General features: G+C 37.2%; 1 protein-coding gene across 4 annotated transcripts; it reads right to left on the reverse strand.

Moving 5' to 3' along the window:
- Window positions 1-3,831: 3,831 nt before the first annotated feature.
- Window positions 3,832-12,499, reverse strand: LOC114299592 (uncharacterized). 4 transcript variants are annotated; one of them, XM_028244369.2, is made up of 3 exons: window positions 12,154-12,499; window positions 6,395-11,944; window positions 3,832-4,149 (listed from the first exon to the last, which is right to left on the reverse strand). In XM_028244369.2, the coding sequence occupies exon 2, from the start codon at window positions 11,931-11,933 to the stop codon at window positions 6,420-6,422; it is 5,514 nt and encodes a 1,837-aa protein (XP_028100170.2). In that variant the 5' UTR covers window positions 11,934-11,944; window positions 12,154-12,499; the 3' UTR covers window positions 3,832-4,149; window positions 6,395-6,419. The 4 variants fall into 4 exon arrangements, with proteins under 4 accessions (XP_028100170.2, XP_028100168.2, XP_028100169.2 ...); XM_028244367.2 differs by having other exon boundaries at window positions 6,395-12,020; window positions 12,154-12,385; XM_028244368.2 differs by having other exon boundaries at window positions 6,395-12,051; window positions 12,154-12,364.
- Between the last annotated feature and the right edge of the window lie 713 nt (window positions 12,500-13,212).

Genomic DNA, 13,212 nt, shown 5'->3' on the forward strand with positions numbered 1-13,212 from the left:
GACAAGAAAAAGTCTAAAAACACGAAACCGATCACAGAATTGGACAAAACTCTCTTACATGAAATGGGTGTGGATTAATTGTATCCAATTTTATAATAAGTTTGTGTAAATAGAAAAATTGAAAGAGATAATTAAGTAAAAATAAGAGAGGATTGATTGATTACTCCACAGCCATAGCGAAGGAAGACACCAACAGGAGGTAGCAGAATTGCTAGTATGACTTCAAGAAATGTCTCTGAGCCCATGGTTGATTTGTGGGTTTTGAAGTTTAGGAACAGAGAGAGATGATGTAGAACTGTTGAGGAGAGGGAGGGGGAGAGAGAGAGAGAGAGAGAGAGAAGATGGGGATGGAGGAGAAGTGCCAACTAGTATTAAGGAGCTGAAGAGTTGAGAGGTCGCCACGTGGTGGGAATGTAGGACACGTGGAGCGGTGTCCTGTTGACTCGTATTATACACATTACAATTTCTTCATAATTATAAAAATTAATTTATTATTGTTTAGTGGTGTCGTACACATTACAGTACATTGCCGAAGGTTGGAGGCTCGAATCCTTCTACCATCAAAAGTAGGGTTGGGCATAGGATCTCTGACCGCTCAAATTGTTTCACTCGATTCGAATTGTGCATGTATGGACGGTTTCGCAAACACATTAGGGTAAGGTACGGTTTGAATTTTATCTAATTTACGGGTTGCAGGTTTGAACCGATCGACCCTCTCTCCTCGCAAGATCGACCGATCAATCGATCGATCTACCTCATCGCAACGATCGACCTCGCAAGTACTCTCTCAGTTTCAGTCTCAGTCTCTCTCTCCCCGATCTTTGATTTTTTTTTTCCAACATATCGGTTCTCTCTCTCTCTGATCTATCTCCCTCACTCTCCCATCTCATCAGTCTCTCACTCTTGGGTTTTGCATCTGCACCAATCGGCTCTCTCTCTTTACAAGATCGACCGAGCGACCGACTCTCTCATCGTACTAATCGACTTCACAAATAAGTCTCTCTCTCTCCCCCCGATCTTAGATTTATTTTGCAACATATCAATCAGACCTCTCTCTCTGATCTGTCTTCTTCACTCTTTTATCTCATCAGATCTGTTATTTATTTATTTATTTTGTAGCAACAAATCTGTCTGTGAGAAGTGGAAATTGAATGTATGTGTTTGTTTGGAATTAAATCTTTTTTTTTTTTTTTGTAGCTATAAATCTGTGAAAAAGTGGAGATTGAATCTATGTTTATGTGCAAACAGATTTGTCTTTTTTTTTTTTTTTTCTCTGGGAATTGAATCTGTGAGGAGTGGAAATTGAATTTGTGCTTTTGGAATTGAATCTGTGATTATGTTGAATCCGTATAGAAATTGGAATCTGTATAGAAATTGGCATTGGAATCTGTTGAATCTATATAGAAATTGGAATCTGTATAGAAATTGGAATTAAATCTGCTAAAGAAATTGGAATCTTTATAGAAATTAGAATTGGAATCTGTTGAATCTGTATGGAAATTGGAATCTGTATAGAAATTGGAATTGAATCTATTGAATTTGTATAGAAATTGGAATTGAATTTGTTGAATGTGTATAGAAATTGAAATCTCCATTGAATTGTATCTAATAAATTTTTGTAAAAAAATCTAATCCGCAAACAGCCCGCAATCGCCCGCACATCTGCGAACCCTATCCACACAAACCGTGAACAGCATTGCGGGCGGTTACTTTTCCCCAAGCCGCATAGATGTAGGCGGGTCCAAACCGAACCGCAAACCATCCCAAACCGAACCGCGAACACCCCTAATCAAAAGTGTTTTGGAATATTGCTTTCAACCCAATGGTTCAATAGACAGGCTGCTTAAGCGGTCCAAATTGAACTTTCAATACAAACAGCTGCGTGGGGTAACTTGGACAGGAAACTAAGCCGGTCAACTGGTCAATTAGCCGGTCCAATCCGATTTTCAAAACCATAGATAGATATTATATTAAAAATATAAATATTAGTGGTCAAAGTCATTAATATTAACATTGTGTTGATGAATAAAATTGAAAATATATAATAAAAATCGGTAAACCTAATAACATTATAATTTTTAAAAATAGATCACCAACTGCTCAAATTTATTATTTTGTTATATTTTTCACTTTAATTTTTTTTTTCCCTCCAAAATTTTAGACAAAACCTTGGAGTCCAACATAATAAACAAAGCAAAAATAAATAAATTTGACAGTAGAGCAATCCCAAATGCTTCTTTTTTTTTTTTTTTTCGTGATGGGGTCCAACATTTCGATTGGAACACCCAGAAATGTCAAATACTTTGAGTTGTTAAGTAGAATTTAGCATGTTTTTTAGAATTGACTTTTTTCAATAATTTTTTGAGATGTCAAATACTTGTCAGGTAAATTTTGACTCTTTTTTTTTTAATTTTTATTTTATAATTCTACTCAATTAGATGGACTGAAAAAATTAAAATTTTATAATAAAAAAAATATGAATGGTTAAAATTTATACATTAAAAAATATATAAATTATTTTTTTCCCCATTTCCTTCTCTTTCCTTTTCTAAATTTATATTCAAATTGATAATCCAAGCTCACCGTAAGGTATAGTGTTATACCTGTGTAGAAAAAATATCTCGTTCCTTATAGCAAAAGTAGTGTAGAAAAAAATTTATTAAATGTAAAATTTAAAATTTCTTACATGAAAGAGAAATTATCCTGCTTTTCAAAACATCATGTTGATTGTAAGTTCGTTCAATAATAAACTAAAAACACTGCTTGGTTCATTTTTTAAAAATATTTTCAAAAAATTTTATTTTTTTATTTTTTCGTGTTTTTTTATTTTTATTGAATTTTTTTAAGAGTTTGAGCAATTTTTAAAATTTTTAGACATACCGAACATAAATATACTTAAAAAGTAAAAAAAAAAATTGAAAAAACCTTATAAAAATTTACTAAATACCAAGAATATAAAAATAAATAAAAATTCAGTACATTTTTTATATTTTTATGCATTTATTAATTTTTAAAAATATTTTTTTATAAATTTTTTTACTTTTTAGATACATCAAAATAAAGTGCATCTAAAAAAATAAAAAAAAATGTTTAAAATTTTAAAAATATTCACTAAAAACAAAAAAATATGAAAACCAAAAAACTCAAACCAAACACACTGATTAATCACGCACAATTAAGGGATTTTTTTGAAATGATCTAAATACATGCACTTTTTGACTTTTTGTGAAATATGTGTTGAGTTTGGGTTGGGTTTGAAATGATATGTTAGAGAGGTGATGTGACTTAAATAAGATGATGTGACTTAAAGAGAATAGTGACTTTTTGACTTTTTGTCTTTTTCAAGACATGCCAAACTTGGCCTAAACATCATTCATGCATAAACTTGAATTTTATTTTCTCAATCAAAAACCTAGAAATGAGGACTATTATCCAGCCCCAGCCCACAAACATGGAATTAAAAGCAGTCTTTTAAAAAAAAAAAAAAAAAAGTATTGCAATCCATTATTCTCCAGTATTTCAGTTGAGTGTAGTTCCACATCCAGTCACAAATGTTTTCTTTTCCAAGCAATAGCAAGAAATTTGAAGAATTGATCATAAATGGAAACCTCTACAAATAATGGCACGAACAAATGTTCCATACAGGTACAGCTTACAAGCTAATACTTCCAACCAGAAAGAATGGGCATATCACAAGGCAAAACTCATATCATTAACATCCATACTCGACATAACTTTACGAATCTGAATGGCAAACGCTACGAATCCTCGCCTGAAGGACAGAAGCATAATCCTCTTTCATGGTACCAACACACAGAGAAATACCATTCATTTGACGCATATAACTATGATCTATAAGCAACAAAAAATAGGAATCATGGTTCTGTAATCAATAAGAACCTCAACAGTCATCGTGATATAAATTTCGAGGGTTGGCCAGTAAACAACAATAACATCACACTAAGCGAACAATGTGAGTAGAGTATGACTTCATGCATCTAGTTAAAATACAAAACCTATGGAGTAACAAACAGAGAAATTTAGAAATTTTAGATAACCAGATATATTGGAGTCCGGTTACCTTCTTCAGAAACCCGTTTGGCAAAGGATGTTGGCACTGTTTTCATTATTCAGCATTCTATCCAACCCCTGTAAACCACAGTACAAACCAATCATTAGAAAGACATTATATCAGATATAAAAATCAAGCAACAACAAAAAGAAATAGTTTATAAACAAATTTGGCGCATTATAAAAAGATGGCAACAAGACCACAAGAAACTTAGGTAGTTTAGCTCCCTGTTATTTTTCTGACACATCTACAAGATGTAGTGGACAAAGATGAGTCCAAGCAAAGTCTTTCTCCATATCTTCTTTGTCACGGATATCACAATGCTCCATTTTATTTGGAAAAAGTACAAGGTCGGTCAATTTTTAACCTTGGAAGATTCAACTCCAGACTCCAGGATTGAATCCTTTAAATTTAAATAAACATCAGAGCAACCATAAACATTAATCTTGTAAAGGAAGGACCAAAATGCAGAGGACCAATGTGGTAGAGCAACCATGTAAGCCTCTCAAACCTGACCTCCCAACCTCCACCCCCCAGTCAGAGCCAAAAAGGAAAAAAAAAATAAAGGGAAAAAATAAAAAGAAAAACAACCCAGCTGTATAATGAACTCCAACCCAGCAGCCCCACAATCTAATCCCTGAATTCTGTATCCCAGGACTATTAGTCCTACCTGTGTTGTAATCTCATGTAATCTTATCCAACAAACAAACGTGGCCTTGATATAATTAAAATCCCTACCTTCCTCTCCCTTATCCTATCATTTTTATATATATCTTTCTCTAAATCTTTTGTATTCATGGACACTTTAAAAAAAGTTCGGACAATTTCCTGACACGCGTCAGACGCTCATCTAAATGTGTCCTATTTTTTTAAAAAAGAACTTAAATTCGGACACTTGGAGAACACACATGTCCATTGCTTCAACACACGTGTCCATTTATTAGACACACACAAAGCTAATTATAAGTTTGAACAAAATAATTTAAAATACGATGATAAAAGAAAAATAATGTCAATTTATAGATATTAGTGTTATATTGCATTTATTTATTGTCTTAGAATGATATATTCATATATATGACATATAATAAACAAAAAAGATTATATACTTTATAAATGTCTCCCATGCATCGTGTCCTACATTATTTTAGCTTCAATTTTAGATAATTACACCTTAATGGCTAAAAGGTTTTGAAAAGCATTATGGAATTAAGATTTCCAAGGTTTAGCCATGGCTTAGCTCAGGACACCACTGCTTGTCATATTTGGTTTGGTATTGCCAACGCACCTGACTTTGAGAGTCATGCTGATATTACTGAGGAACGCCTTTATCAGAATATTTTGGCTTTTCACATTGGGCAGTTAGTACTAATCTATTTCATAGAGCTTGGAAAGAAAATTTTTAAATTTTCCATCATCCCTTAATGTGAAGCTTATGATGGGTCCTTTATTTTTCCGAGCATGATGGGTCATTTTTAAACCAACTGATCTCTAAACCTCTTCATTCCACCATGAGATTTCAGTAGATGATGGCCTGCTAGTTGCTACACATTCTCCAAGGACCTTTCTTGCTCTTCTTGACATATTTTCATTGCTTCGGTTTTTTTCATTTAAATTTCATTTCCTTCATTCGATAATTTATTCTTGAAAAGCACCTAAATTTCACCTTTTAACTTCCACTACCCAATTCTTGAATGTCTATTTCTTTTGTCCTATGTTTTAATACATTTAGAACCATTTATCTGAGTTGTGTAACCAGAGTCTCTCCAACTAATACTGTACAATTCTGTCATGGTTTTTTATTTTCTTTTTCTTTTTTGGTTCATGATGGTGTCTGGGGCTTCACCCCAACTAATCCCCCAGGTACATGTAGTCTCCTACCCCACCAGGTCCCACATATACCAAGTAATTATAGCCTCAAGGGCAGTAGGGAATGGAACATTTACTATTGGTCTACTGCTTGAGGTTTGAACTAATTACCTCCTTTATGAAAGTCATAGACCTGGCCAACTAGGACAACCCAGTTAGTTCATGTTTTCGATCTTACTTTCTATTGATAAACAAATATATTTGCATATTATTTGTTCCACTTTTTGCATAGGAAGTGCAATATGAAATTCATATAACATATGATTTTATGAAAAACGCAAGCTTTAAAAAGATGGTGGACACTCAATTACATTCAATATATTGATTTATTTTTTGATGGATTCCATATTTTACATGTATACAGCTCTTTTACCTTATATAATCATGTATATAAGACCAAAAAGTATAAATGCCAAAATAATTTGCGTGTATAAAAGGATGAAATAATTTTACCAGAACAGTTCCTGAAACAGGGATATCAAGTCGCATCCTCCTGGCCTTGTGATGTTAGAAGGGGCAAGCTTTTGAATGAGATTGACGGTGAATAGCTGAGCTCGTAATTAACTATCGTTTGCCCAAAAATGTTGAATTTTCCAGCACTACTGAAAGCAACTTCTGCATCCGAACACTTCTTAAAAACCACTCTGGCACGACTAGTCTCCAGATCAACTTCAGTTTCGGATTCCTTTAGAGGCCCAAACCGTCTAAATATTTTATTTAGATTCACTTCAGAAGGAATATAATCTCCCTCAGAGAAGTTCAGTATAAGTTCTGTTGGTAAATTTTCTTGCCTTCTCTCTTCAATATACCCCATTGGTTCCTCCATGGCCATTTCATGGTTTCCATTAGAATATCGCTTTCTAGAGTAAGACCTACGGTTTGATTTAACGGGTTTATCTGGATCAAAGGCCATGAGCTGATATTCTCCTTCTCTGTTCTGACCGTCCCCTGATGGTTGCTCTTCAGAATTGTTTTGGATAATCCTGTCCGTCCAGTAGGAGTCATTCACGTCGTCAAATTCAAAATCTTCGGGAGAACCAATAATGCCATGAGATGCTTTTCTCTTTCTACCACCTCCTTGTTTCCCAGTGGCTGAATTCTGCCTCCCAGAATAATGACCCAAACTAATTGAATTTCTAAAACCAGAGAAGAAAGTAATAATGGTAGTCAAGAAGTCACGTCCCTTCCTAGGATCCTCAGCAGCCAAGTGAAGTTGTGATAGCATCTCATCCAAAGATGAGTATTCCATTGGGAGAACCATCCTTCCTCCTTGGGAATTATCAGGAGTCTGCAAATCGAACCCGACAGGTGGCTCACTGCTTCCATCAACCTTTTGAAACTTTCCACTGTTAGATTTCAGAATTAATGGGGACCCAGTCAGTTGGCTTGCTACTCTACGAATGCATTCACCAACCTTAAATGATGGCTTAGGAATTGGAGTTGCAGTAGTAGACACTTTCGCAGCATAAAAGCTAATTCTCTTATCTTGCATCTCTGAGGCATCAGAAATGAAATCAATACCCTTCCGTTTCTTACCGGACATACTTGAATCTTTCCAATCTGACCCATCTTCACCATCTGGAGAAGATGCCTCATCACCTATTAATTCTGACATGCTTCTCTCTTTCTTCCTAGGGTACATATCCTTAAGATTGTGTTTACGCTTATGGGAAGACCTGTTTTCATTTGTTAACCTCCCCTTGCTGGAAAAGATTTGCTCACCATTGGGTGCATGGTCAATCACTTCACCCAACTGTGAACTATCTGCATTATTCTCCAACAACTCTCCACAAAACTGGAATTCAGGCAGCCGACAATAACCCTTTAACCGACTGAAAGCCAACAACTGAGCCTTTGCAACAAGAAGCTCCAGTCGATCAGCCCCAGCAGACGGGGACTGTGCTAATGCTCTTATATACTCTAGAAGATTACCAGGTTTAAAGGAACTCACCCCTGTAGATTTGTCCACACCATATCTTCTACTTGATTCCTCACAGATCCCAGTGTTTTCAACAATCTGAGATTCAATATTGTCATAGGCATCTTTTGGTATGCAAGAGCAAGCCAGCCCCAACTCCACCCGTCTAGAAACCTCTTCCAAGGCACAGCTGACAGCATTTTGGAATGTTTCTGAATTGCTCTGCTTCTCTATTTGGGAGAAATTTGTCCAAAATGGCTTTAAGAGAGATGCTTCATTCCAAGCAAAAGTTCGATCTCCAAAATATGCTACCAGAAAGCTGTCCTTTTTATGATGTTTCATTGCCTTTTCTGATGCATCTACAGGATCAAATATTTGTCCAGGCCACCAGGGATGGCTCCTCACTTTACCCCAGACTAAGTCGGACACAGAAAACTCACCATCACTTTCTGGCGGCAGCAGATAATGCTGTTGGTGCGCTTTTGCAAAGCTTCCAGGCTTCAGAGTTGTTTGTTTTGAGCTTTTATCCTCAACACATTTTGCCTCTTCATGATCAGCAGCTTGTTCTCCAGTTTCTATTTCTTGACCTTCATATGGATCTACCTGCTCGGAATCAGTATATTGTTCTTGAACTTCTACTTCCTGCCCTACACCAGGTGCACTCCCATCTAAGCACTCTGAGAATTCATGTCCCACATTGCCTCCCATTGCTTGAACATCATCTCTCATGAATTGAGACTCATCTGGCAGTGAAGAATTTTCCTGGGCAGAATCATCTTGTGGCTTCCATTCCCCATCTTTGTTGAGATAGTTATCCAAATCTACAACCAGACTTCCCACCATAGATTTGTTCAAGACTTGCCCTTCAGAAACATGTTCATTGGCCTTGTAGAATTCACCTTTTGCTTCAGGATTTACCACTTCATCAGTATTTACTGCACCAGAAACACTAGTAGCAATGGCTTGATTTCCATTTTGTAGAGAAATGTCACTGCTTACCATATGAACTTCCAAATTTTGATGTTCATCTGGCAAGAAGCCCATAGAGTCATTAACAGAAGACGAGACGGGGTCACTCCCATTATGAATAGAAGCGCAGGTAACTGTAGCTTGACATGCAGCAGTACCCTCAACAACTGTGCTTAAAAGTGCTGCAGAACAAACCCCTTCGGTCAAGCTTTCATCAACAATCAGCATATTCATGCTTTGATTCCCATCTACATCTTGAGTCAGTATGTCAGCTTGTGGGGCTACTGTCTCTTGTTTCTCATCTTGCAAGGATGTATTGTCTTCAAGACTATCCGAACATGTTTGAACAGAACTACTACAATCCCCAATTGGAGGAGCATCAACGCATTCAGAAGGTTGTTCTACTGAGGTCTTGCCCAAAGTCTCTTCCTTCAAATCTTCAGCTGTCTCTGACAGAGATATATTCTCATTAAAAGTAGAACAAGGTGGAACATAAACAATGCCCTGACCGTCGGTAACTGAAGATTCCACTGGGTTGTCAATTCTAATCAGCTCACCAGATGTTTCAGCATTTCCCTGTGCAATACCATCTTTTTCAATGCTTCCAGTTACAGTCAGGGTGTTCAACTCTTCATCTTTCTGTAAACATTTATCACCATCGAAAACTTCAATTTTGAAGTTTGAAACTCCTTCACCATCTATCATCATAGCTTCACCTTCAAGCTTGGGGACCTCCTTGCCTATCACCAAAACATCACTCCTATCAGCAATTTGGGTTTGCTCACCAGATGATTCCAGGTCTCTATGTACCACATCACTTTCAACCTTCTTGATCTCCAAGTACTGATCTTTCCCTGAACTGCCATCGAAAGCATCATCTCCTGCCACTTCACCTTCAATATTCAATACCTCTTCAACATCCGTGGCTGCAACTTCCCTTATTTCAGTAACACAAGCTTGTTCGTTTGAGGATTCTGGATCTGCAAGCACATGACCATCTTTTCCAGCAATTTCACACGTCACCTCACACTTCATATTGTGATCATCTTCTGAACAAGCTACAGTCCTATCCATATCATCAGTTGTTGGAATTTCCACTTCAGAATTTGAGACCTTGCTGTCCATCACTGAAACTTCATTGCCATTGACAACATTGGTTTGTTCATAACAAGACTGTGGCTCAGTACATACAGCAGCATCCCTTTCAGAGCCCCCACCCACACTACCGACTTTCAACTCTTCATTTTCTACAAGAGCAAGGTTCTCATCAGAATCAGTGGGCACCCTGTTTTCAGTCGTCAAAGTTTCTGTTCCACCACCAGCCAGGGTTACACTGCTGGAAGTTGAAATCTTGCTGTCATTGACTACCGAATAGTCTGCTGCAACTTGGGATTGTTCGATGTAAGATCCTGAATCTGTACATACAACACCAACTTCTACAGCATCAACTCCAACCCCACCCACATTATTGGGTGCTCCAACATTAGGAGTAAAAGCAACCTTGTCATCAACTGCCGTAACTTCGCTACCAGTAACAGCCATAGTTGGATCAGAGGAGGATACAAAATCAGTATGCAAATCACCTTGATTTTCAGTATTCTCACCAGCTGTCTCAACCTGCATCTCCTGATCCTCTACCAAACAACATAAATTGTCCTTTGGATGCAAAATCTCTTCCTTGTTCATTACCGCAACTTCCCCACCAACATCAACTTCAACTTGTCGATTCAAAGATTCGCCATTTGAATCTTTGTCTCTTCCCACAGAAACTGTTTCAGGCACTGAACTTTGACTGTTTCCCGAACAAGTTAAATTCCCCTCCTTAACACCACCACCTGGAACTTCCTCTGTAACAATTGGTGTTAGCATATTCGAGGATTGTGCAACAGTGGAAGAACATACAGCTGCAGCACCAATTCCAGGATTCCATAATTCATCAACCAAAATGCCACCTCTTTGGGATGGCAAGACATCCGGTGCATCATCCCTTCCCTCAACAGACTTCATATCATTCTCCAGTCCCTCCTCAACCAATCCTCTATCCAAACTCTCCTCGGTAGCCGTGGCCATAACTTTCTCCGCAAGAACTTCACTTTGTTCACAAGATGAAACTGCTAAAGAACCTCCCAACCTAGTCTCAGTTCCAGAATTCTGAGCTTCATCATGCATAATACTGGCTCTGTTAGAATCTAAAACACCACTGGCATCACCCCCTCTGCCATCCAACTGCTCACCTCTCTCAATACCCTCCTCATTCACCCCCAAGGGAACTTCCTCAGCAGCAACTTGGGTTTGTCGATCCGATGAGCTTGCAATTTCCTGGAAACCTTCAATCCGAGTTTCAATTCTAGCTTCCAAGACTTCACCACCCAAAGCCCCAACTTCCTGCAATGCTAAACCACCGATTTCACCACCCTCGCCGTCAACAGATTCCAGTTCCCTCTCCACACCCTCATCAACCGACCCTCTCTCCAAACTCTCCTCAGTAGCCGTAGCCACGGCTCTCTCCGCAACAACTTCACTTTGTTCACATGATGATCTTGAAATTGTTAAGGAACCTCCCAACCCAGTCTCAATTCCAGCATTCTGAGCTTCATCATGCAAATTTTCAGCTCTGTGAGAATCTGAAACAACACTGGCATCACCCCCTCTGCCACCCAAGCCCTCATTCACTGTGGGGTCAACTTTCTCCGCATCAACATGGGTTTGCTCATCCAATAAGCCTGCAACTTCCTCGACACCTTCAATCCGAGTGTCAGTTCTAGATTCCACTACTTGACCACCCAAAGCCCCAACTTCCTCAGATGCTAAACTACTGATTACACTGCTCTCACCGGCAGCAGATTCAATTTCCCTCTCCAACCCATCTTTCACCAACTCACCAGCACCCTCCTCCTCCCCATTCCAATCCCCTCCAGTCCCCTCACCACCAACCCCATCAACAAACACATCAGAGCCCACCACCTCCACCATTATCTCCCCTCCATCATCTTCCCCACCCAAAGACCCCTCGATCCGATCCTCAACACCCAAATTCTCCATTAGGGTTTCATCAGCAGCTACAGCCCGATCAACAACGACAGTCTCATCATCATGCTCACCCATAGTTAAAGAATCTGATTAATTTCAACTCTCAATCAATACCCACTTCATTTGCACACACAAAAAACACATACAGATCGATATAAAACCCTAATAAACACAACCCAATTACTCAAAAGAACTATAAATCAAACAAAACAAAACAAAACAAAACAAAACCTAAATTGTACTTTTTTATAGAGAGAGAAACAGATCAAAAAGAGTTGGGCTTTTTTTGACGTACCTTAATTGAGAGAATCTTAGAGAAATGAAAGCAGAGTGAGAGAGTGTTTTACGAGTCTTTTTGTGATGTGTCGAACAGAGTTGATGTCATATGCGCCTCTGTTCTGAACGATGAGAGAGAAAGAGAGAAAAGAAAAGAAAAGAAAAGAAAATAACAGACGAAAATTATGGGTTCTTGTCCTTTTCGGTGATTCGCCAGCTCTTCACTTGCTTGGGGAAATTATTGAGGTGACTTTGTGGGTTGTATTTGGGATTCTAACTGCCCTATAAGATAATTTCATATTTTTTAGGTTATTTGAGTATTTTTTTTTCATTGGTGCTTCATAATCATGTTTTACTGGTTGTTTGTCCATTGATAGTTTGTAAATTTTGAGAGTTATCACTTGCCAACAAACTAAAATCCAAACAAAAAGAAAAGAAATGTTTTTTAAGATACATGACAATTGTAAGGACCTTCTTTCCAAATGATACTAATCTACTTGTTAAACTTGTCTACTGAAATTTTATATTTGTAATCTTACATTTAATTAATAAGGTAAATTATACTTCGCACCATTAGATTTTAGTTTAAATTTTACTTTCACCTCTACATATAAAATTATAGTAGTCAATCTTCTGTACTTTTAATCAAATCTCACTTTGATCTCATGAAATTGTGACAGTCAACCCTCTGTATTTTTTATCAAATTTCACTTTGATCCCTACACAAGTTTCAATTTCCTATTTTTGTTGCTCAATTGTTTAAATCTTTAATAGAATCTAATCATGTGACAAAGATGTAACTACGACATGAGAGTAAGAGGGAAAAATCATCTATATTTTCCACCAATATATACTATGTCCCAAAATTTACATCAAATTGTGACTGTATTAGACTAAAACAAAACGAAGATTGTGAATAATTAAGAAGATTAAATAGGGTTTTGCATAAATTAGAATCACGAAACTCTGTTTTTCACAATAACACAATCTTTTGTCTATTCATCTTGATTTCTCTTTAATTTCTTTGTCTCATTTTTTTTTATTATTTCAAATGCTCTTATTTTCTTGCTTTTTCATC

The sequence above is a fragment of the Camellia sinensis genome, chromosome 1 (genome assembly GCF_055761805.1).
Source record: "Camellia sinensis isolate YWXY chromosome 1, ASM5576180v1, whole genome shotgun sequence".
NCBI lineage: Eukaryota > Viridiplantae > Streptophyta > Magnoliopsida > Ericales > Theaceae > Camellia > Camellia sinensis.

Excerpts from the sequence above, each read along its gene's own strand:
- LOC114299592 (XM_028244369.2), bottom strand. The coding sequence starts at position 11,933 with ATGGGTGAGCATGATGATGAGACTGTCGTTGTTGATCGGGCTGTAGCT.